Source organism: Moschus berezovskii, chromosome 2 (genome assembly GCF_049115385.1).
Source record: "Moschus berezovskii isolate FMDL1 chromosome 2, NW_MosBer_1.0, whole genome shotgun sequence".
In the NCBI taxonomy this organism is placed as follows: Eukaryota; Metazoa; Chordata; class Mammalia; order Artiodactyla; family Moschidae; genus Moschus; species Moschus berezovskii.
This window is the reverse complement of record NC_142461.1, coordinates 10,022,707-10,048,487: the sequence shown is the minus strand read 5'-3', so window position 1 is coordinate 10,048,487 and position 25,781 is coordinate 10,022,707. Positions and strand designations below refer to the sequence as shown.

General features: G+C 48.8%; 1 protein-coding gene and 1 pseudogene across 2 annotated transcripts; one reads left to right on the top strand and one right to left on the bottom strand.

Annotated features, from left to right (window-relative positions):
- Window positions 1–650: 650 nt before the first annotated feature.
- Window positions 651–923, bottom strand: LOC148778477 (protein CEBPZOS pseudogene; annotated as a pseudogene).
- Window positions 924–11,825: 10,902 nt separating this feature from the next.
- Window positions 11,826–22,859, top strand: KDF1 (keratinocyte differentiation factor 1). 2 transcript variants are annotated; one of them, XR_008682150.2, is made up of 4 exons: window positions 11,826–11,951; window positions 19,884–20,949; window positions 21,487–21,650; window positions 22,206–22,859. XR_008682150.2 is itself a non-coding variant. In XM_055397977.2 (4 exons), exons 2-4 carry the CDS (start codon window positions 19,911–19,913, stop codon window positions 22,286–22,288), a joined length of 1,197 nt encoding a protein of 398 aa, XP_055253952.1. In that variant the 5' UTR covers window positions 11,826–11,951; window positions 19,884–19,910; the 3' UTR covers window positions 22,289–22,859. The 2 variants fall into 2 exon arrangements, 1 of the variants encoding a protein (XP_055253952.1); XM_055397977.2 differs by having other exon boundaries at window positions 21,487–21,561.
- The last annotated feature ends 2,922 nt before the right edge of the window (window positions 22,860–25,781 follow it).

The window sequence follows — 25,781 nt, the reverse complement described above, 5'->3', positions numbered from 1 at the left end:
TTTTATGAAAGAATTTTATTCCAAAGTGGCTCTAGTAGTACTGGAGACATTGATGTAGAGTTTGAATACTGTTTCAGGTAAAGTGAAAATGAATAAAAGTAATATTTCTAGTTAATATATTTTTAGATGATAGGATTTTAAATGTGTCAGTTATAATAAACATTAATGAACTTATTAATGAAACAGAAACAGACTCACAGACATAAAAAACAAACCCATGATTACCAGAGAGATTCCCCTAGAGAGGAAAAAATTAGATAAACAAAGTCCTACCATATATATAGCACAGGGTACTATATTCAATATTTTGGAGTAAATTATAATGGAAAAGAAAAAAATGCAAAGAATATTAAGAATAGATGTTTTACTATTTTATGTATTTTGAAAGGTTTATATATTCAGAATTATAGGGGAGAATTTTTTTCCTTAAGGAGAACTGCTTTATATTGAGTAGTAAACAAAACTCCATTTATGACACAGTAAACAAAATTTCCACCAACTTCTTCAATTAGTCCAAAGAACAAAACCTCTGACTTAATCAGAATTGACATTCAACCTTAAATATTCTAAAATCCATCCACGTCAGCTTTGGAATTTTAATCTTGCCTAATACTATGAAATAGGGCAAACCTTGATTGATAGTCAAATTCCTAATTTTCTCTGTTTAGCCACTTTTTTGATCTTGCTTTCTGATTCCATATATTCCACAGTATTCAATGGATTTATAACAAACTTCCAAGATGAAGGGGGATTTCTTGCTCATTTTTTGCTTGAAATTTTGACTTGTGTTCATCATTTTAAACAAAAAATATGCTCCAGAAAATGGCCACATGTTCACCTACTAAAACTTCTTTAAAGATGTTCTTTGCCAGTGGATCCATACTATGGGCCATCCTGAGGCGTGTACTCACAAGGCTCTGCATCTAGACTTCTGAACGAGATGAGAGGCCAGGTGAAGAGAGGCCCAGGGAGAGGGGACACCGTCTAGATAAACCAGTCCCCGCTGCTCCCAGTTGAATGCAGCCCCATGAGTGACACCAGGCAAAACCAGCAGAACTGGCCAACTGACCCCAGCTGAACCACAGATTTTCTAGAAATAATATATCATTTTAAGCCACTAAGCTTTGGGGTGGTTTATTTCTCAGCAAGGGCTTCCCAGGTGGCTCAGAGGTAAAGAATCTGCCAATGCAGGAGACTCAGGTTTGATCCCTGGGTCAAGAAGATCCCCTAGAGAAGGAAATGACAACCTACTCCAGTATTATTGTCTGGGAAATCCCACAGACAGAGGAGCCTGGTGGGCTACAGTCCACGGGGTCGCAAGAGTCAGACACAACTTAGCAACTAAACAATGATCATTTCTCAGCAAACAATAACTGAAATCAGGGGCTGACCCCAAGTCCTCTCTGCCCACGTCTTGCATATCCAGTCCTGTGGGGTCTAGAATATATCGTGTATCTGAGCACTTCTCCTCTCATTCCCAGGCACCACTCTAGTCCAGGCCACTGTCCCCTTCACCTGGATTACTCCCAAAGCCTCCTCACTGGATTCCCTGCCTCTACTCTTACTCTCCTGCGGTCATCATACAGGGACCAGAATGAAACTTTGAGGATATTAATCAGATCAAGTCACCCACCTGCTTGAGACCTTCCAGTTACCTCCTACATCACTTCGATCAAAAGAAAGACCCAGGAATTCTCTGGTGGTCTAGTGGTTAGAAGTCCACCTGCAGGGGACCCGGGTTCTATTCTTGGTCCAGGAAGATCCCACATGCAGGGCAGGGGGGCAACTAAGCCCATGTGCCACAGCTACTGAGTTCACACACCATAAAGCCCATGCTCTTCAACAAGAGAAGCCACCACAATGAGAAGCCCATGCACCACAACTAAAGAGTAGCTACCGCTTGCCGCAACTAGAGAAAGTCCACACACAGCAACAAAGACCCGGCGCAGCCATAAATAATTAATAAAATAAACCACAGACTCCTTGAAGCCCTGTGCAGCCCAGGGCCTGCAGATCTCCACCCCACCTCCAGTCACCCCTTGCTCAATGCACTCCAGCCACGCTGCTTTCCTTTCTGTTTCTTGGATATGCCAGGCTTATCTCCATCTTGGGGCCTTCGCATCAGTTCTTTACTCTGCCCAGAAGACTCTTCCTCTAGGTCTTTCCATCTAGGTCTTCCAGTTCTCAGCTTATATGTCCCTTCCCCTAAAAGGCTATTTATAGAAGAGAGGACTGAGGCTTGGAGAAGTGAGGTCATTTCCCAAGTACACACAATTAGGGAGAGTCTGGGCTGAGTTTTCACCCTAGGTTTGTGTGAGTCCCCACTCCAGGGCTCTTTCTGCCACATCAGTGGTTTGGGAAGGTGAAGGTCATGGGCTCCTGAAAAGGAGAGGGCTTGGAGGGGCTTCCTTCACTGACTCCTTCCACAAATACTCCCAGCCAAAGCCTTTGGACCCTGCCCTGGGCTGAGTGCTGGGGACTCTGAGAGATGAATTGGACCAGACTTTTCTCTCTGGGAGCTCCAGTCTAGGGACAGGGAAAGCAGCAGAGGAGGTCAAGGCCATCAGAGGATGCTCAGACAGCCTTTCGGGAAGGCATAACATGGAGTATGAGGCTGGCTGGGCGCAGTGCGTTGGGGGCAGAAAGTGGGAGTGTTTGTTCAGGGGTCAGAGCTGCCTATTGTCCTCTGCAGGTGACCAGGAGACTTAGCATCAGCCATGTGTCCAAGCTGCTGTGAGAGTGTGTGAGTGTGTGTGTGTGTGTGTGCGCGTGTATGAGCAAGTAAGGGAAAGTATGTGGGCTAAGGTGGACTTTAGGCAGGAGAAAGCTGAATGAATAGAATTTTCTGATGTGGAATCTAAAGCCCAGAAAGGCTGAGTCACTTGTCCAGCTCACCGTAAAGGCAGAATTCGAACCAAGCCTATCCTGACACCACCTTCTCCAGGGCCCACTGCTTCTTCACTTTGTGACCTCAGCTAAAGCCATTCTCCCTGGGGGGCTTTCCTCATCAGTAAACTGAAGGAGTTGGATCAAGTTTCCTTCAGCATGAGGACTCTGCAGAAAATATCACTACTAGAGCTTGGAACCAAATTCAGAACCTGCCTCAACTGGTACAGGATGGTTTCTCAGCCTGCAGCTCCCTCCAGGCCTAAACTGGGTGTCATACAAGCTAAAGTCAGGGAGCCCCAGTAATTCCCCCTCTGTCAGGTGGACCTGGGGTCTCTCTTTCAACAGCCCAACCTACAGTTCCAGAATCCTTACAGCCCAGCTCCTTAGAATTCCGGAGCTCCTAGTACACCTCTACTTCATTATTAGCCCAGCCTGGATCCCAGCTTATCTGTCTGCCATTCTCCAGGGTAACTCTGGGACTCCCCTGGTTCTCTCCAGCCTCCAGGAAACACCATCCTTTAGCCAATGAAGGAAAGGGGAGAGGCAGCTCTGAATGATCATTGGCCTATTGTCTGACCAATAAAGATAGACCTGACCAATCAGAAGAACCAGTTCAGTTCGGTAGCTCAGTCGTGTCCAGCTCTTTGCGACCCCATGGACCGCAGCCCACCAGGCCTCCCTGTCCATCGCCAGCTCCCTGAGTTTACTCCAACCCATGTTCATTGAGTCGGTGATGCCATCCAACCATCTCATTCTCTGTTGTCCCCTTCTCCTTCTGCCTTCAATCTTTCTCAGCATCAGGGTCTTTTCAAGTGAGTCAGTTCTTCGCATCAGGTAGCCAAAGTATTGGAGTTTCAGCTTCAGCGTCAGTCCTTCCAGTGAATATTCAGGACTGATTTCCTTTAGGATGGACTGGTTGGATCCAAGATAGCCTCAACTCCCATGTTCCAGTTCTGCTCAGCCTCCACCATTCTGTGCCCACAGGGTTCCCTTTCAGGTGGTTCCATCCCATTTATTACATTCAGAATTCCAGGAAATTACATCTGGGAAAGAGAAGTATGGTGAGTAGGATTAGAGTTGATTACAGCAGGAGGATCTCCCATTCTGCTGCAGCCTCGGGCATCCTCTGGAGCCGGGTTTCAGTGGTACCAAGAGGAGCCACTGCAAAGAGCTTAAGTTCTGAACAGGAAGAACTAAGGCTCAGTTCTGGGCTTTACCCCTTACTAGTTGTGTGACTTTGGGCAAGAGGCTTGAATCTCTGAACTGTTTTCTTAGCTACAAAATCAGGATGTGGGATCTATTCACTGAGTTACTGTGAGGATTATATGGGAATAAGGCTCATAATACACCTAAGACATAGTAGGTGATCATAGTAGTCATAGCAATTTGTTCTGCTTATCCTCAGAGGCAGTGGTCTGGCCTCTGAGAGTCCTGGCCCCATAACTGGCAGGGGAGGTAGAGAAGGGGCAAGAAGAGGTTAAAATAAAATAGCCGCCATCTAACTACCATGTTGGAGAAGGAAACGGTAACCCACTCCAGTATTCTTGCCTGGAGAATCCCATGGACGGAGAAGCCTGGTAGGCTACAGTCCACGGGTCGCAAAGAGTCGGACACGACTGAGCGACTGAACGGAACGGAACGGAACTACCATGTGTCGGCCCCTGTAGTGATCACCATATGAAACTATTACTAATTTAACTCTATGAACAAGGCCCGTCTGAAACACAAAGAAGTTCCGTAACTTGGCCAAAGTCACACAGCTAGTAAGTGGCAGAGTTGGGGCATAAATTCAGGCTCTCTAGCTCCAGAGTTCAAACTCTGAACCACTGCTCTATCCTACCTCACGTTAATCCCATTTCAGGATGAGAAAGGCTGAGGTTCAGAGAAATAAGTTCTTGCTGCTGCTCAACAGGGGTGCATTTAGGACTCCAGTTGATTAATGAATGGATTCTGTGACTCTGAAGTTCTGGCAATTTCTGCTGTTGAGTGCTGCCCTCTAGTGCCCTGCATGGGAGAAGCACACCAGAGGCAAGCCGCAGATACCACGGACCCACAGTCCATTGCCCGCGCTCTGACCCACTGCTTCTCCCCACCCCCAGAGCTGCAGGTCTTAGAGCTTCTAAATATCATTCTGAAGGTCATCCATATACACAATCGTGATATTTCTTGGTTGTCTCACAAATCCTTAAATTCAACAGATCCAGTATTCTTGCCTGGAGAATCCCGTGGACAGAGGAGCCTGGCAGGCTACCGTCCAAGGGGTCGCAAGGGTCGGACATGACTTAGCGACTAAAGAGAGAGAGAATACCAAGTTTACACTTTCCTACCCCAAACCTGCCCTCCCTAGTCAGCTCCATCCATCGCAGCGGCACAAGCCAGACCCCAGCCATCCTCGACACCTCCCTCTCCCCTCATTCTGTCTCCATCCCAGGAACACAGTGGCGGCCGAGGAAGCGACCCGAGAAAGAAACACCAGTCAGAACAGAGCAATAGTGCGGAAGCGGAAGATCAGAACAACGGTCCCCTGTTGTGGCCAAGAGGGAAAAATGAGCTCGGGTGGATAGAAAGGCACAGAAAGAAGCACAGCTTTAAGGTCCAGAGAATGGCACACTAAGAAACTGTGAAAGAAAAGAAAAAAGTGAAGTCGCTCGGTCGTGTCTGGCTCTGCGAGTCCATGGACTCTAGCCCAGGGGGCTCCTCTGTCCGTGGAATTTTTCAGGCAAGAGTACTGGAGTGGGTTGCCATTTGAGCCAAAAGGACTGGACTCCTACCCAGCTCTACTACTTAGTGACAATATGGCCTTGGGACCTTGATGTGCGTCGGTTCCCCCATCTGCAAAATGAATATGACCACAGTTATGTCCAGGACTTCTGTAAGGATCAAATTTAAGTGTTTGCTTTGTAAACTGCACAGCAGAAGTGGGTTATTACCTGGAAATTTCATTCCAACAGACTTCTATCTCCTTTGTTATGCTGAATGCTGGATCTGTACGGTGATTTGTTTTGTTTCCAAAGAATGTCATCAGCTTGAAGGTTTTTAAATTGTGGTTTATATATATATTATATATAATATATATGATTTTAAAATTGTGGTATATATATATATATATATATATACACAGAAAAATTGCCATTTTATCTATTTTTAAGTTACAGTTCAGCAGCATTATTTACATTCACACTGTTGTGCAACCATCACCATTATCTATTTCCAAAATTTTTCGTCATTCCAAATGGAAACTCTGTACCCATTAAGCAGTAACTCCCAACTCCTCCCTCTCTCCAGCCCCTGGAAACCTCTAATCCCTGTCTCTATGAATTTATTTGTTCTGAATATAAGTGGAATCATAATATTTGTTCTTCTGTGTCTGGCTTGTTTTACTTAGCATGATGTCTTCAAGATTCATCTATGTTGTCCCATGTATCACAAAAATTTCATTCTTTTCACGGCTAAATAGCACTCCGTTGTGCATATATACCGTATTTTGTTTATCCATTCACCTGTTGATAGACACTTGAGTTTTCCACATTCCTGCTCTTGTGAATAGTGCTGCAATGAATACTGGTATATAAGTACCTATTTGAGTCCCTGGTTTCAATTTTGTGGGGTATATATTAATACCTATAATGTCATCAGTTTTTGACAGAGCTTTTCAGTATGCACTGTGGCAGGGGAATGGGCCCTTGGGAACAGGGCCGAGTGTGTTTGAGTGTGGGAGGGAAAAGGGCAGAGGAGGAGAGATGTTGCATTGTGGCCATGCTTCCCAGGCGGCGCAGTGGTAAAGAATCTGCCAGCCAGTGCAGGAGATGCAAGAGACACGAGTTTGATCCCTGGGTCAGGAAGATCCCCTGGAAGAGGAAATGGCAACTCACTCTAGTATTCCTGCTTGCCTGGAAAATTCCAGGTAAGAATTTTCCTGGAATGGAAAATTCCATGGACAGAGGAGCCTGACAGGCTTTAGTCCACAGGATTGCAAAGAGTCGGACACAACTGAGCACATACACACACATGATTAGAATACCAGCTAACTGTGCCTTTTGCAAAGTATTCCAGAAAACACACTAGAGGAGGAAATATTATCACCTCTATTTTACAGATGAGAAGAAGGGAAGTGGCTTCTCCAGGGCCACACAGCTGGCGAGAGACAGGGGCTCCAGAGAAAGGTCCCCTCACACATCAGAGAATGTGGCCAGAGGTTCAGAGATTATATTTTCCTTCCTTCCCTCCCCACATTTTCCCTTTCTACTCAAAGAAAGTAGTTCTGAGCTGCTTCAATCATCATGTTCTTATTTATTAATCTACCGTGTTTTAGGTACTACAGAATTAGAATTTTGCAATGTACATTTACTAAACATGTTCTGGAAAAAGCAAAACTATGGAGACAGAAAAAAGATCAGTTCAGTTCAGTCGCTCAGTCGTGTCCGACTCTTTGCAACCCCATGAATCACAGCACGCCAGGCCTCCCTGATCATCACCAACTCCCAGAGTTCACTCAAACTCATGTCCATCAAGTCAGTGATGCCATCCAGCCATCTCATTCTCTGTTGTCCCTGTCTCCTCCCGCCCCCAATCCTTCCTAGCATCAGAGTCTTTTCCAGTGAGTCAACTCGACGCATGAGGTGGCCAAAGTATTGCAGTTTCAGCTTTAGCATCAGTCCTTCCAATGAACACCCAGCATTGATCTCCTTTAGAATGGACTGGTTGGATCTCCTTGCAGTACAAGGGACTCTCAAGAGTCCTCTCCAACACCACAGTTCAAAAGCATCAATTCTTCGGCGCTCAGCTTTCTTCACAGTCCAACTCTCACATCCATACATGACCATGGGAAAAACCATAGCCTTGACTAGACGGACCTTGGTTGGCAAAGTAATGTCTCTGCTTTTTAATATGCTATCTAGGTTGGTCATAACTTTCCTTCCAAGGAGTAAGCATCTTTTATTTTCCTGGCTGCAATCAGCATCTGCAGTGATTTTGGAGCCCCCCAAAATAAAGTCTGACACTGTTTCCACTGTTTCCCCATCTATTTACCATGAAGTGATTGGACCAGATGCCATGATCTTTGTTTTCTGAATGTTGAGCTTCAAGCCAACCTTTTCACTCTCCTCTTTCACTTTCATCAAGAGGCTTTTGAGTTCCTCTTCACTTTCTGCCATAAGGGTGGTGTCATCTGCATATCTGAGGTTAATGATATTTCTCCCAGCAATCTTGATTACAGCTTGTGCTTCTTCCAGCCCAGCGTTCCTCATGATGTACTCTGCATATAAGTTAAATAAGCAGGGTGACAATATACAACCTTGACGTACTCCTTTTCCTATTTGGAACCAGAAAAAAGATCGGTGGTTGCTAAGGGCTGAGATGGGGGGAGGAACAGCTTGCAGAAAAGTTTAGGGAAATTTTGGGGGATGTGGTGATGAAACTGATCTAAATTTTGATTGTGCTGATGGTTATGCAGATATATGTATTTTTCAAAATTCACAGAGCTGTACACTAAAAAGGGTAAATTTCACTGTATGTAAATTATACCTTAAGTTTTGAATGAATAAACGAATGGGGGAAAACTGAACTAGATTCTAGACTCTTAGATTTTTTGGTACCTTGAAAACTTGGCAAGGGACTTCCCTGGCAGTCCAGTGGTTAAGACTGCCTTCCAATTCAGGAGGCATGGGTTTGATCCCTGGTTGAAGAATTAAGGTCCCATGTGCTACTTGGGGTGTGGTCAAAAATTTTTTTTAAAAAGACAGAAAATTTGACAACAGTGCCCTTAATCATTTAGTTACAGCATAAATTGCTATTTTTTCATGTACTCATTCACTTATGATGAAGAAGAACCCAAGAATCAGAACACCACTAAAAGTGAAGGCTACTTACAGATTTTCCCATCATTTCTTTTTTTTCCCCAAGACTTTATTTAATCAAGTAAATATTTATTTCACCGTGCATAGAAATATTAGCAATATACAGTATTGGTGTTGTTTAGTCGCTAGATCGTGTCCAACTCTATCGCGACCCCATGGACTGTGGCCCACCAGGCTCCTCTGTCCATGGGATTTCCCAAGCAAGAATACTAGAGTGGATTGCCATTTCCTTCTCCAGGGTCCCTGTCATTTCTGATCCCTCCACTACCACACCCCCAGATAATCATTAGTCTGAATTTTGTGTTCTTTATTATCTTGCCTTTTTAAAAAAATATTTTTTTCCACACATAAATTAGGCTGAAAGTGAAAGTTACTCAGTCGCGTTCAACTCTGTCACCCCAAGGAGCCCCAGGCTCCTCTGTCCATGGGTTTAACCTTATGAATTTTATATATATATATATATATATATATTTTTTTTTTTTTTTGGTCAAAAAGGGCTTCCCTGGCAGTCCGGTGGTTAAGAAGTCACCTTACAATGCAGGGGACATGAGTTCAGTCCTTGGTCCAGGAAGATCCCACATGCCAGGGAGCAACTAAGCCCATGAACCACAACAGAGTTCTAGAGCCTGTGCTCTGCAACAATAGAAGCCACCACAATGAGAAGCCTGAGCACCACAACTAGAGAACAGCCCCTGCTCTCTGCAACTAGAGAAAGCCTGGGCAGTAATAAAGCTCCAGCACAGCCAAAAATTAATTAATCAATTAATTTTTAAAAACCGGTCAAAAATAGCTATATATATGGTTCAACCCAATATTATACCTAAATATAGTATTTCCAGTTGTATTTGAACTTTATGAAAAGGATACCATTCCACGTGCACTCTTCTCTGACTTGCAGTTTTTTTCACTCAGTATTCTATCACTGTGATCTAGCCATACAGCTATTTTTCATTCATTTTCTACTGCTATATAATTATTTCACATTTCTTTATCTCGTGTCAACGGCATTTGGATGTTTTCAGTTTGAGGTTACTGTGAACAATGTTTCTGCCACCATTCTTGTACATGTCTCCTGGTACATATGTGAAATTCTTGTGTGGCTGTATCCCAGAAATACGCTTACTGGGTCTTACGGTACCCAGATGTTCCACCGCACACGATGTGACTCACTTTCTGAGGTCCAAATGAAGTTACGACGGCCACTTGCCCCAGGTGAGAATGTGGGCAAGATGTACCAAGAAGGACTGTCAAGGAGGGTCTGTGGTGGAGCTTGAGCACCTACTCTGTGCACGTGACAGGGCACCCATAGACTGAGACCATGGTGCCCTGAGCGGTGAGACAGGGAAGGAAAGCCCACCAGTCGCCATGCGACACTCCAAGGAGTGTCCCACCCTGGCTGGGGAAGGGGAGGACTTGGCAAACCAAAGAGGGCAGACAAAGGTTTCTCTCCTCGTTGGCAGTATCTCCATCTGGGGTGAGGAGGCTGCGTATCTTTGGGATACCTGGAGAGGAAGGGGCTCAGTGGTACTGAATTCCACTTACCCATCCTACCTCAGTGATCTCTTCCCATATCCTTTATCTCACTTTGCATCTGTACCCTTTTGAAATTCTCCCAGTGGGAGAGAGGTAATATTATTTCCACAGATGAGGTTTTGAGAAGGAAGTCTTGCCCAAAGTTACACCATTTGGGCCAAATGCCTGAGCAAATAGTTTCCCCTTCCTAAGCTTCAGTTTCTTCATCTGTAACATGAAAATGATAACACCTGAGGTGTTATTCTCAGGTAGAAGGATTAAATAATACTATGCAAGTAAAGGGTTAAGCATGGGTCCTGGAGATGCTCCCTAAAAGTCACTTGTTCACTGCTGCTATTGTTGCTATGAAGTTGGTATTAAGAGGAGTAGGAACCTAGAATAATCGAACCCCTGCCATCTGCCACCCAATGACATTGCCTCTTACAGAGACCCCGTGGGATGCAGTGACCATGGCCCATTTTGGCCATTTCTGCTCATCTGGGATGTATTTCATGACTGCACAGCTAAGTGTCCTCTTCTACCCTGCTCCTAGGCCCCAGAGCAGAGGCCCTTGTCTTCCTCTGCAGATTTCCTGGAACAGAAAGTGAACTGATCAGAACAGGCGAACCAGGCCCCCTCAGGACAAAGGGAGACATCAGAGCCCAGCGGTTCACTCAGCAGAGAATATGTGCTGAAAGGGTAAGTCACTCAGTCGTGTCTGACTCTTTGCAACCCCGTGGACTGTCCATGGAATTCTCCAGGCCAGAATACTGGAGTAGGTAGCCTTTCCCTTCTTCAGGGGATCTTCCCAACCCAGGGATCGAACCCAGGTCTCCCGCATTGAGGGCGGATTCTTTACCTGTTGAGCCACAAGAGAAGCCCCGAATATCTGCTGAGCATCTACTATGTACCCAGTCCTGCTCTGGGCACCCAGGACATTGGGGAACAGGACTATACCCTAGTCAGAGGCTAAAGGAGGAGACAGGAGAGAATAGTGTGCTGAATATTTTGATAAGGACTGCAGAGAACTGCTCTATATAACAGAAAACCAGACAGGCATAGTTGTAAAAGAGGAGGCTTCCCAGGTGGCCAGAGTGGTAAAGAACACGCGAGCCAATGCAGGAGACATAAAAGATGTGGGTTCGATTCCTGGGTTGGGAAGATCCCCTGGAAAAGGGCATGGCAATCCACTCCAGTATTCTTGCCTGAAGAATCCCATTTTCAGATGAGCCTGGCGGGGCTACAGTATACTGGGTTGCAGAGTTGGACACGACTGAAGCTAGGTAGCACGCAGGCCAAAAGGAAGGCGTCTCTGGAGACATGCCCTTTGGGCTGAGCCTTTAAGGCCTGGCAGGCGCTAGAGACTGCTAGGACCATTCGCCCATTTAACAGAAAAGAAGACTGAGCCCAGCGTCTGTCCACCGTGCCCTCCAGGCCTCATTTAACCGGACTAGGCCGAGCGCTGCGCTCCGAGTCCGCAGGTCGAGCGCCAGAGCCAGGCCGGCTTGCCCGCCCAGCGCCCGGGGCGGGGCCTCGGCCCAGGTGCGCGGCGGAGGCGCTTCGCGGAGGCAGGAAGTGTGTCCCCAGCGGCGGCCCGTGCAGCGCTCCCGCGAGACGCTCACCTGCGCCCCAGGTGAGCGGCGAGGGGGGGCAGGGGGAGGGGCCGAGCTGGAGGCGGCTCACCTGGCGGGACAGGTAAGCCCCGCGCGGGCCCGGGGGGGCGCGAATCAGGGCGGCACCAGTGTGGGAAGACCCCCTCCCGAGGCTACGGCCGGGCGGGCGAGGGTCCCGGGACCGGTTCCTCCGGGGCCACCCTCCCACTTCCGGGGTGCGCGGGCCGGGCCCGGCCAGGGAGCGGCCTGAGCGGGCGCCTAGGCTGGGCGGGCAGACTGGGGGTGAGGGGGCCGGGTTCGCCCTTAGGGTGGCGCTGGCTTGAGGTGGGAGCCGTGCTTGCTGAGGAGGCGGGGGCGGGCGGGGAGAGGGGGCCATGCACACCCCGAGGTGCCGATGCACACCCCGAGGGGCCGTGTCTACAGGCTGGATCCTCCCGCGGGCGGGGGGCCCCTGCAGTTGGAGAGGGTGGTGCTTGCCCCGAGGGCACCGCCGGTGTAGGGGCTGTTCTAGCCTGAGTGGCAGAGCCAGGATCTGGTTCTCCCTTGCCCCCAGGACTAGGTGCCCGAGGGGGCGAGAGTCGGGGGGCTGAGAATTTGGGGCCGGATCAAGGGTGCACGGATGCCCGGGCACGCGAGTCGACGGCTGTTTTGGTGAGCAGGGCTGGGGAGCCCCTCTCGGCCGGTCGGGTGTGCCAGACGCAGCTGGGCACAGCGGATGGAACACAAGGCTGGTGCGGCCGGGCCTCTCCTGGTCACCTTCGGGGGAAGGGGATAGAACGGAGAGAGACCTCGATGTGTGTGTGTTCTCAGGGACTAAGGGGGAGTGGGAGAGCCCCAATTAGAAGTTTGGGGAGGGCGTGCCAGGGTCTGGGGGCTTCTGACCCTGAGGAGGATCCCTGCAGTGCCTTGGGGTGCCCAGAGACCCAGCCACTCCCAGGTGCCAGGAACAAGCTCTAAGGCCCCTGAACGCAATATCTCATTTAAACCTGAAGGTGGCCTCTGAAGGTATTCCTCTCTCCCCTTGTAAAAGATGAGAAAACTGAGGCCAGGAGCATTACCCCAGGCACAGCAGGAGCCCCTGCTGAAGCAAGAGACTGGTGTTCCTAGGATTTTGGAGGTGGGGGCAAAAGCAGCAAGGGGGAGATATAGGCAGGATGAAATGGCCTGAGATTGACTTCAGGAGGGTTCAGGGTCTAGAAAGAAGCGGGAAACTGAAGCCAGGCACTGTCCTTACCCCAGGTCTTGCCCCCCTTTCCCGCATCCCACCCTCCCTTCTAGATGTGCGGGGTCGAACAAAGTACAGGGGCTCTAGAGTCTGACAGATCCAGCTCCATTCCCTCCCACCTAGGTGTCTCTGGGCAAGTCACTTCACCTCTCTGAGCTTCAGAGTCCTGATCTGTAAAGTTGAGATATAATTCTTACAGGACAATTATGAGCGCTTAAATAAACCAAAAATCCTCTTGAGCTGGAGCCTGTTTCTGGCCCATTTAGCACAGTGTTGGGCACATGGTAGGTGCTCAGTAAATATTTGTTGAATGAATTTAATGCATGGTGGTGGTGGTGTTCAGTTGCTCAGTCATGGCCACCTCTTTGCAACCCCAAGGACTGCATCACGCCAGGCTTTCCTGTCCTTCACGATCTCTCGGAGTTTGCTCAAACTCATGTCCATTGAGTCGGTGATGCCATCCAACCATCTCATCCTCTGTCGTCCTCTTTTCCTGCCCTCAATCTTTACCAGCATCACAGTGTTTTCCACTGAGTCAGCTCTTCAAATCAGATGGCCGAAGTATTGGAGCCTCAGTTTCAGCATCAGTCCTTCCAGTGAATATTCAAGGTTGATTTCTTTTAGGATTGATTGGTTTCATCTTGCTGTCCAAGGGATTCTCAAGAGTCTTCTCCAACACCATAACTCAAAAGCATCAATTCTTCAGCGATCAGCCTTCTTTATGGTCCAACTCTCACATCCATACATGACTAGTGGAAAAACCATAGCTTTGACTATACGGACCTTTGTTGGCAAAGTGATGTCTCTGCTTTTTAATTCAGTCTAGGTTTGTCATAGCTTTCCTTCCAAGGAGCAAGTGTCTTTTAATTTCATGGCTGCAGTCACTGTCCACAGTGATTTTGGAGGCCAAGAAAATAGAGTCTGTCACTGTTTCCATTTTTTCCCCCATCTATTTGCCATGAAGCGATAGGACCAAATGCCATGATCTTAGTTTTGTGAATGTCGAGGGTGTTTTTTTTTTCTTTTGGTCTTTATTGAATTTGTTACAATATTGTTTATGTTTTATGATTTGGTTTTTTGAGGCATGAGGGATCTTAGCTCCCTGACCAGGGATTGGACCCACACCTCCTCTATTGGAAAGTGAAGTCTTAACTACTTGACTGCCAGGGAATTCCTGGGTCTGCAGAATATTGACTTTTAAGCCAAAATTTTTACTCTCCTCTTTCACCTTCATCAAGAGGCTCTTTAGTCCCTCTGCTTTCTTCCATAAGAGTGGTATCATCTACATATCTGAGATTATTGACATTTCTCTTGGCAGTCTTGATTCCAGTTTGAGCTTTATCCAGCCTAGCATTCCGTATGATGTATTCTGCATCTAAGTTCAATAAGCAGGGTGACAATATACAGCCTTGACGATTTCCTTTCCCAATTTGGAACCAGTCTGTTGTTTCATGTCCAGTTCTAACTGTTGCTTCTTGACCTGCATACAGATTTCTCAGGAGGCAGGTAAGGTGGTCTGGTATTCACATCTCTTTAAGAATTTTCCAGTTTGTTGTGATCCACACAGTCACAAGCTTTAGCACAGTCAATGAAGGAGAAGTAGATGTTTTTCTGGAATTCCCTTGCTTTTTCTATGATCCAGTGGATGTTGGCAATTTGATCTCTTGTTCCTCTGCCTTTTCCAAGCGCAGTTTGTACATCTGGAAGTTCTCGGTTCATATATTGTTGAAGCCTAGCCTAAGGATTTTGAGCTTTACCTTGCTAGCATGTGAAATGAGTGCGATTGTGTGGTAGTTTGAGCATTCTTTGGCATTGCCCTTCTTTGGGATTGGAATGAAAATTGACCTTTTCCAGTCCTGTGGCCACTGCCGAGTTTTCCAAATTTGCTGGCATACTGAGTGCAGCACTTTCACAGCATCATCTTTTAGGATTTGAAATAGCTCAGCTGGAATTCCATCACCTCCACTAGCTTTGACAACTCCTCAAACCTTGGAGGTAGAGGAGAAGACAATAACTGAAACCATGAATAATAACCTCTTGTTCTTACAAATCCTGGGTACCCCAGAGCTCAGTGTAGTTCAAACAGGGTAGATATGCCTATTCTCCTGATCCAAGGGCTAAGCCCAAGACTCAAGGCTCTCCCTATGCAAGCACTCCTTGGGCACAGGTTCATCCATGGAGTTGGCAGCTGACCACTTTGACTGCCCCCTTCCTCTCAAATAATAGATGGGGTGGCATATGAGTCGAAGCGGGGCACTTGTGTTCAAACAGATGTGTGGCTTTGACAATTTATTTAACCTCTCTTTGCCTCAGTATAATGACAACAATAATACCTACAAATAGGGTTCTGAGAATTAATTGGTTGAGTACATTTAAGCATTGAGAACAATGTAAGCTATCAATAATTAACTGTTTCACTAGAATCAAACTCCTGAGGTTACGAAATTTTGTTTTACCACTTCATCCACAGAATTTAGAAGTGTCTGCCATACAGTAGGCTCTCAATAAATATTCATAAATTGAGTGAATGAATAAATCCATACCCACCCTAGCATTGCTCAAACCAAGGCAGAGGGTTTTTAACCACTTGCCTCTCTGGACTGTGCGGGACTTTCAAGCCCCCTATTACAGTTTCAGTTTGGGAACCTTTAGAGGGGGACTTCACTTTACTCTCACCAGACTGCTGTTTCCCCCACTCCGGTCAGCCTGGAGCCCAAGCCCTTTCTCTTTCTACCTAATGGTCCTGGTTCTACCCAGAGGTCATACAGAATGTATCAGTCTCCTGAAGTACTTACTGTACCAACCCTGTTCTGGACACTGATGCAGAAAGGAGTCAGACACAGTCCCTGTCCCCTTGGGTCATACAGGCTTATCTTCAAACAATGGGTTCAAGGCCAACTCAGCTGACTCAGAGCCTGGCAGAATGCTGTGGGGGGAGGGGCTCCCATCTGACTTGAGGTTCTGGAGAGTCCTTGGAGAAGGAGCGCTGAGTGGAGCTGGGGGAATGGGTTGAAGAGTTGCAGGAATAAAGAACTCCTGTATCCTCCTCATCCGCATTCATCACAGCTAACATTCCCTCCCTTTCTCTGTCTACACATACCTTTCCTTTTGGGAGGAACCCTTTGAGATTAGGTTGCAGACACCGTGCGTCTTTACCCCTAAATGCTTCAGTGTACATTGCCTAAGAATAAGAACATTGTCTTATTTCATAGTGAATTTAACATCGGCAATTTAACATTGACATAATGGTATTAAATAATATGCAGTCTAGTTTTAAATTTTACCAATTATCCAGTTTCTCCTCTTGATCCAAGATTCAACCCAGGATTGCACATTCCATTTACTTATCATGTCCCTTAATTTGGGCTTGTCTGATGTCTTTTCATGATTCGTTTCGTTCGTTCCGTCGCTCAGTAGTGTCCGACTCTATGCGACCCCGTGGACTGTAGCCTAGCAGGTTTCCCCGTCCATGGGATTCTCCAGGTCTCATGATTAGGTTCAGGTTATACATTTTTGGCAGGAATACTCCATAAGCGATGCTGTTTCCTTTTTCGCATGTAGGACCAGGAGACACATCCTGTCGGTTTGTCCCATTATTAATAACGTTAACTTTGATCACTTGATTAAAGTGGTGTCTGTCTCGTTCCTCCAGATTCATGATTGTGGTCATTGTTGCTGCTTTTTCAACTGTCACTGGCTAGAGTAAGTAGAAGGGAACACAGGTGGCCAGAATGGGGGCCTCGATAGCATCTGGGTGAGAGATGATGGGGCTGTGTGTAGGGAAGTAGCACTGATCTGCCCAAAGCACATCACCTGTTAAAGCCAGAATTGGGACTGGAATACAGAGAGCCTGAGGTTCAGCCCCAGGTTCCCTTCACATCACCAGTTCTAGGACACTAATAAAAGATTAATGTCTCGGAAAATCTAGGCCAAGGATAGTTACTGCCCAGCAAACCCTTCCATGTGATCAGAGAGAAAGAAAGAACGTGAAGTCACTCAGTCGTGTCCGACTCTTTGCGATCCCATGGACTGTAGCCTACCAGGCTCCTCCATCCATAGGATGTTCCAGGCAAGAGTACTGGAGTAGGTTGCCATTTCTTTCTCCAGGAGATCTTCCTGACTCAGGGATTGAACCTGGGTCTCCAGCATTGTAGGCAGACGCTTTACCATCTGAGCCACCAGGGAAGTCCTTCATGTGATCAGGGACCTGCCCAAATACATCACAACATAATGTTCCCACAGACAGAGCTATTTCCTCCCATAATGCTCTGTATATCCTATGTGTTCCGGCTTTTAAGCATCTGTTTTCCCTACAAAACATGTGTGGATCACAGGAATAGCATCTGTAGTTCATTCATTTTTGGTTCTACTGTGCCTAACACAGGGCCAGGTTCAGTGAAATCTGAGCTTGCTAACAACCAAGTCAAAACGGGAAAGAAGATGCATTTTGAGGCTTGCTTTCTGGTCTAATCAAAGGCAGCAAAACAGTGCTTGATGTTAAATGCTGATAGGAGAGCCAGTCTGAGTCATACTGAAACATGGACAGGGGGCCTGTTGATTCCCAAGTCTGATCTGAAGGAGGAGGGGAAGAAAGGGAAAGTGGTGAGGATCAGGTTCTGTAGCAAGTCAGATGGAAAGGCATTTGTTGAGCAGCCTCAGGCTCTGTGCTGGTGGGCTTACCAACAGTAGGAAGAAACTCAGGGAGACCGTTACCCCAAAAGTGACATCCCAGGAGCTTTTTCTTTTTATGTGGTAAAATATGTCTAACATAAAATATACCATTTTAATTTTTAAGTGGTTTTGATGTTACAGGCCTGTATGTGACATTAAATACATTCACATTGTTGTGTCACCATCACTACTGTCCATCTCCAGAACGTTTTCATTTTCCCACACTGAAACTCTGCCCATTATACACTAACTTCCCACTCTCCCCCTGCCTCCAGCAACTACCAATATACTTTTTTACTATTCTAGATATTTCATATAAGTGGGACCATAAAATGTTTGTCCTTTTGTGTCACGTTTATTTCACCTAGCATGATATCTCAAGGCTCATCTACGTTATTTGTTGTTTAGTTGCTAAGTCATGTCTGACTCTTTGTGACCCTATGGGACTGCAGTACTCCAGGCTCCCCTGTCCTTCACTATCTCCCAGAGTTTGCTCAGATTCATGTCCATTGAGTTGGTGATACAGTCTAACCATCTAACTTTCTGCAGCCCCTTTCTCCTTTTGCCTTCAGTCTTTCTCAGCATTAGGGTCTTTTCCAGTGAGTTGGTTCTTCACATCAGGTGGCCAAAATATTGGAGCTTCAGCATCAGTCCTTCCAATGAATATTCAGGACTGATATTCTTTAGGACTGACTGGTTTGATCTTCTTGCCGTCCAAGGGACTCTCAAGAGTTTTCTCCAGCATCACAATTCGAAGGCATCAGTTCTTTGGCCCTCAGCTTTCTTTATGGTCCAACTCTCACATCCATACATGACTACTGCAAAAACCATAACTTTGACTGTACAGACCTTTGTCTGCAAAGTGATGTCTCTGCTTTTTAATATGCTGTCTAGGTTTGTCATAGCTTTCCTTCTAAGGAGCAAGCAACTTTTAATTTCATGGCTGCAGTCACTGTCCACAGGGCTTTTGGAGTCCAAGAAAATGAAATCTGTCACTGTTTCCACTTTTTCCCCTTCTATTTGCCATGAAGTGATGGGACTGGATGCTATGATCTCAGTGTTTTGAGTGTTGAGTTTTAAGCCAGCTTTTTCATTCTCCTCTTTCACCTTAACAAGAGGCTCTTCAGTCCTTTTTCACTTTCTGCCATTAGAGTGGTATCATCTGCATATCTAAGCTTGTTTATATTTCTCCCAGCAATCTTGATTTCAGCTTGTTATTCATCCAGCCCAGCATTTTGCATGATCTTCTCTACTGGTGCAATGGTAAAGAATCCACCTACTAATGCAGGAGATGCAGGAGACAATTCAATCTCTGGGTCGAGAATATACCCTGGAGGAGGCAATGGCAGCCCACTCCAGTACTCCTGTTGGAAAAATTCCATGGACAGAGGAGCCTGGCAGGCTACAGGGATGGTAAAGAGTCAGACACGACTGAATGATTGAGCACACACACTCTGCATATAAGTTAAATAAGCAGGGTGACAATATACGCCTGTCGTACTCTTTTCTCAATTTTGAAGCAGTTGTTCCTTGTTATAGCATGGATCAGAATTTCATTCCTTTTCAGAGCTGAATAATATTCCATTGTGTGTATACAGCTTTTTTTTTTTTTATTCATTCATCCATCAATGGACACTTGGGTTGTTTCCATCTCTGCCTATTGTGAATAATGCTGCTAGAACATTGGTATACAAATATCTGCTTGAGTGCCTGTTTTTCTATGCTTTTGGGTGTAACCCAGCTGGATTATATGATAATTTTATATTTAACTTTCCAAGGAAGTACCACACTGTTTTCCAGAGCAGCTGTACCACTCTGCATTCCCACCAGCAATGCACAAAGGTTCCACCCTCTCCATATCTTCTCCAGGGCTTGTCATTTTCTGTTTTTAACAGTAGCCATCCCAATGGGTGTGAAATCCCGGGAGGTTTTGATATATAGGTTAGAGCCCAGAGAGAACTTCCTCTTTGGTGAAGCAAGAGGACAGGGTTCATGGGCATACTTGGGCCCGTCCGCATCACAGACCTCAGAAGCCAGAAGTCGGAAGCTCCTTAGGTCTCAGCACAGGCACGCGCCCCAGCCTCTGACCCTGTCTCCCTCCCGGCCTCTCCCTAACAGGCAGTCTGGCTGACCATGCAGTGAGCCATGCCCCGCCCTGGACACCCCCGCCCATCATCCGGGCCCCCACGCTTGGGACCCTGGGAGCGGCCAGCAGAGCTATGCCTGGAGACCTACGATGAGCCATCCCGGGCCCCAGCGAGCCGCCGCACCCGCAGGCCAGACCCCAAGGACCCCGGGCACCACGGGCCCGAGAGCCTTACCTTTATCTCTGGCTCCGCCGAGCAGACTCCCGAGCCGCCTGCCTGCTGCCTGCTCTGGCGACCCTGGGCGTGGGACTGGTGCCGGGCGGTCTTCTGCTTCCGCCGCTGCCGGGACTGCCTCCAGCGCTGCGGGGCCTGTGCGCGGGGCTGCAGCCCCTGCTTGTCCTCGGGGGACTCCCCTGAAGGGGCCGCCGAAGCCAACTGGGTCAAGGAACACAACGGCGTGCCCCCCAGCCCTGACCGTGCGCCTCCCAGCCGGCGGGATGGCCAGCGGCTCAAGTCGGCCATGGGGAGCAGCTTCAGCTACCCCGACGTCAAGCTCAAAGGCATCCCGGTGTACCCCTACCGCAGCACGACCTCCCCCGCCCCCGACGCGGACTCCTGCTGCAAGGAGCCGCTGGCTGACCCCCCGCCCATGCGGCACAGCCTGCCCAGCACCTTTGCCAGCAGTCCCCGGGGCTCCGAGGAGTACTACTCCTTCCACGAGTCGGACCTGGACCTGCCCGAGATAGGCAGTGGCTCCATGTCCAGCCGAGAGATCGACGTGCTCATCTTCAAGAAGCTGACAGAGCTGTTCAGCGTACACCAGATCGACGAGCTGGCCAAGTGCACCTCAGACACTGTGTTCCTGGAGAAGACCAGTAAGATCTCGGACCTTATCAGCAGCATCACCCAGGACTACCACCTGGATGAGCAGGACGCTGAGGGCCGCCTGGTGCGCGGCATCATCCGCATCAGTACCCGCAAGAGCCGCGCCCGCCCGCAGCCGGCAGAGGGGCGCTCAAGCCGGGCGACTGCCCCAGCCGCGGCCGCCCCAGACAGCGGCCACGAGACCATGGTGGGCTCGGGGCTCAGCCAGGATGGTAGGTGGGGTGCCACGGCCCGAGGGGCAGAGTGGAGGCTTTGGCCAGGGAGGGTTGCTCTGGGCTCTCTGGCCGCTGTGGATCCACCCCTCAGCTGGTCCCAGCTCTCTCTCCACCTGGTTCCCCAGCCTCTACGTCCCCTGCAGGCTCCTGTCCCCTGCCACTACCTGCCAGAGGGACTTCCAGGCCTAGCCAGCTAGTCTGGTTAACAGGACCCAGGTACCCATATGAATCTGGACCTCTGACCTGTGCTGGCTTAACCAAACCCCCATCCACCATTGTACAGACACACACACACACCCCCACTCTGTGTGGCTTCTTAAACATCATTTCTCTACACACAACGCACGGTGTCTCTCTAACCCAGTGCCTGTACACAAACACACACACACACCCCCTCCGTGTCGTTTTTTAAACTTTGTTTCTCTACACACACCCACACACATACGATGTTTCTCTAACCCAGCCCAGGGCTAAGTGGGGAGTGAGACTGAAAGGACGTGATAAGGACCACTGCCCCTTGTGTTCCCTCCCTAGAACTCACAGTGCAGATCTCCCAGGAGACGACCGCAGATGCCATTGCCAGGAAGCTGAGACCCTATGGAGCCCCAGGTTTGGTCCTGACGTGATGAGGAGTGCGGAGAGGAGAGGGGACAGCCCTCGCGGCCCCCAACCTGCCCCTCTCCCAGCTGCCTCCTGGGGTGGGTGAGGATGGGATCAGAAAGGGAGGAGAGGCATGAGCAGCCTCTTACCCTATCCCTGTCCTGCAGACTGGCTCAAAGATTCTGCTGGGAGAGATTCGGGGGGATGCCCCTGAGCCTCAGAAAGGGAGGAGAGGCCGAGCAGCCTCTTACCCTATCCCTGTCCTGCAGGCTGGCTCAAAGATTCTGCTGGGAGAGATTCGAGGGGATGCCCCTGAGCCAGGAGGCGGGCAGGTGCCCAGAGTCTGAATCAAAACCCCGGTCGCTGGAGAGGAAAGTGGAGGGCAGGGGAGGCGGGCACCCACTGGTGCTGGAAAGGCATCCTCTGTGGTTTCTACTGCTATGTTCTTGGCTTTCACAAGCCCCTGGAAGCAGGGTCATTCCCCTTTACAGGGAGCAAGACTGGGGTTGAGAGTGGCTCACCCAGCCAGGATGAGCCTGACCCAGGCGCAAGTCCCCGTCTGTTTCTTTTCAGCAGGTTGTTCCCTGCCTGAGGGCTTTGCATGAGCTCCTCCCCATTTCTGAGCCTCTGTTTCCGTCTTCTTTTCCCACCAGGATACCCTGCCAGCCACGACTCATCCTTCCAGGGCACCGACACAGACTCTTCAGGGGCACCCCTGCTCCAGGTGTACTGCTAACCCTCGCCAGGGCCAGTGCTCCCACCCCACCTGAGAGAAGTACAGTCTACAGCATGAAGAGAGGGACTGGAGCCCCCCTTTGTGGGAGGCAAAGCCGTGAGCCCAGAAGCAGTGCCCACTTTGGCTCCTCCCGCCTTGGCTGAATGGTTCCCGAGCCACATGCATTTCACTGGGCTGTGGTGCCCACGTTCTCCCGGGGTCCCCCGCTGGCCTGGCCCCTGCCTGGGCCTGTTCCTTCCTGCCCAGTCTTCAGGAGGCCTGGGTCATGGAAAGCAAAAGCTGAGGAGACTTCTGGGATTGACTCCAGACTCCACCCCCATAACATCCTCCCCTTGTAACATACAACCCATAATCTATCATGCAGTCCTCCCCCTCCCCAGGACAGAGAGGGTAACAGCTCAAAGAAGCTTGTCTTAAATGTATTGGGTTTGAGGGCAGGCAGGACCTCTGTCTGGAACTCTGTGGGCAGTGCCCACTCCATGTTATGTTCTGTTGAGCAGTTAGGTTCTTGGCTGGTGTTCTACATACTAAGGTGACCATAGTACAAACTTAATAGACATCTGTCTGCTCATCTTGGCTGTCATGCTGTCCTTTCTGTCGCATTTGCCTGACTGCTGCCTGGAGCAGACCACGCAGGGCATCCAGCCTGGCTTAGTGCTGTGGGGTTGAGGTCAGAAGGCTAAACTGAGAGCGGCAAGGCCCATCTCTCAGACTCATCACAGTGAGTTCCAGGAGATCGAGACAAGGGCAGTGTCTGTACCTTAGAAGGATTTACCAAGTGGCTTCTGTCATGGTTGAGAGGTCCGTCTAAGCAGGCCTTTTGCCCCAATTCACTGCCCACACGTGGGCCTGCTTCTGGCCATCCTTGCAGTTTCCCCAAACCTTAAGCGTGTGTCAGCCCCCACCCACCCCCACTCAGACCTACAGCTCCCTCCATCTCTCCCTGGAGCTGACAGCACTGAGAATCACTGGGGTCTTGGCTTTCCCAACAGTCCTGGGGTGGGGTCATTCTTTCACAGGGGCTGGGCTCAGGGTCGTTAAGTAATTGAGTGGAACACATACTAGTAACTGCGGCCCTGTACCCAGAATCTGGCCTCTTGGCACTTTTGCCCCCAAGCTGGCAAACTGACCTGCTTGGGGTAGAAGCCAGATCCCCTGCCTGGACATCAGAGCCCAGCTAGGTTCAGAAATGTGAAAGTCACTCAGTCGTGTCCAACTCTTTGGGACCCTTGCCAGGCCAGAATACTGGAGTGGGTAGCCCTTCCCTTCTCCAGTTCTTCCCAACCCAGGGATCGAACCCAGGTCTCCCACACTGCAGGCGAATTCTTTACCAGCTGAGCCACACGGGAAGCCCAAGAATACTGGAGTGGGTAGCCTATCCCTTCTCCAGAGGATCTTCCCAGCCCAGGAATCGAACCAGGGTCTCCTGCACTGCAGGTGGATTCTTTACCAGCTGAGCTCTGAGGGCTCAGAAGGCTCCTGCTACTCCTCACACACAGGGGTGTTTGTCCTGTGAGACAGAGCAGGCCCACCAGCCAAGTCCTGACTGATAGGAGCTAGGTGTCCGGGGCCCCTCTCTGCTCCCCCTTCACCTGCAGCCGCCCCCACCGTCCTTTTCACTGTCCTCATGGGCACCCTTGGAAAGTTGACCAAACTACCTGTCTGTTCAGTTTCCTATTGGACACACAGGATGGTCCCTGTGGCCATGACCGCAGGCTCAGTACCATTGATAGAACTGCCCCCCTCCTTAGGCTCTGCTGTTCCATCCAGGTCATGGCCCTCTGTGATTGAAAATAACCATAGGCCAGGAATTCCCTGGCATCCCAGTGGTTAGAACTCTGCACTTCCACTGCTTCCCTGGTGGCTGAACTTATCTGCAAAGCGGGAGACCCGGGTTCAATCTGAGTCAGGAAGATCCCCTGGAGAAGGGAAAGGCAACCCACTCCAGTATTGCCTGGAGAATTCCACGGACAGAGGAGCCTGGTGGGCTACAGTCCATGGGGTCACAGAGTCAGACACGATGGAGTAACTTTCAATTTCAGTACAAGGGGCAGAGGTTAGATCCCTGATTGGGGAGCTAAGATTCCACATGCCATGCCACATGGTGTGGCCACCAAAAAAATTTTTTTAAATGGTGAAGAAAATGACCATGGGGCACTGGAGCCCAGGGATATCACTAAACAGAGCAGTCATGCTACAGCCCCTACACCTTAGCATTGGCCCTTATTGTTCAGTCACTAAATCGTGTCCAATTGTTTGCAACCCCACAGACTGCAGCACAACAGGCCTCCCTGTCCCTCACTGTCTCCCAATTTGCCCAAGTTCATGTCCATTGAATCGGTGACACCATCCATGTCGTCCCCTTCTCCTCCTGCCTTCAATCTTTTCCAGCATCAGGGTCTTTTCCAGTGAGTCAGCTGTTTGCATCATGTGGCCAAAGTATTGGAGCTTCAGCTTCAGTATCAGTCCTTCCAGAGAATATTCAGGGTTGATTTCCCTTAAGATTGGCTGTTTTGATCTCCTTGCTTTCCAAGAGACCTCTCAAGGGTCGTTTCCAGCACCAAAGTCTGAACGCATCAATCCTTTAGTTCTCTGCTTTTTTTATGGTTCCACTCGCACATCCATACGTGACTACTGGAAAGAACACGGCCTTGGCTATACAGACCTTTGTCAGCAAAGTGATGTCTTTGCTACTTAATACAGTGTAGGTTTGTCACAGCTTTCCTGCCAAGAAGCAATCTGAGAGCTTAGAAAATGGGCCTCTAGGGCCAAAGCTATTTTTCAGCCCCATTATCCAAGCTCAGCCTTGGGAACCACTACTGGCATTCCCAGAAAAAGGGGTTTGTACGTTTGATAAACAAAGCCAAATACTGCATACCTTAAGTCTTTAACAAGCTATTCTGAGATGCCAAAAGGACACATATGCTGTGTCCTAGAAACTCAGGGGTCACCCGTGGCTCACAGGGCATAGCACCCTGGGCAAGTGAACCCATTCCTCTTGTTACCATAACCTCTATGGCACTCTGCACTGTGACCTGTACTTCCTGCCAAAGCAGGGCAAGGGTCAGCTCTGGTGGCTGGATTGGGGCAAAAGAGAACACCTCTCCAACCCTAGCATGGCCTCAGCGGCTCACTCAGAGAAGCCCTAAAATCTGAAAGGGTCCAGGTCAAAGACACACAACAGGTTCCACTGGGCTTCCCCGTATCTTCCAAGCCAGATCCCCACCACACACAAAGCCTATCTGAGGCCTAGGCAGTGTCCCTAGCCTTTGCTGCTTGCTCTCTGCCTCTGGGAAGTAGTGTGTAGTTTTAAAAACACTTGCTCCAGGACTAGAGGACAGACCCAGTGCAGTGGGAAATTGTCTCAAGAGATGAAAATGCAATCAAGTCAGGCTAGTCTTAAATGCTGCTGAGTCATGGGCCCCTTGGAGAATCTGACATATGTTTAATGCCTGTAACCAACCCCTTTTGTTCAAAATCATACACAGACTAA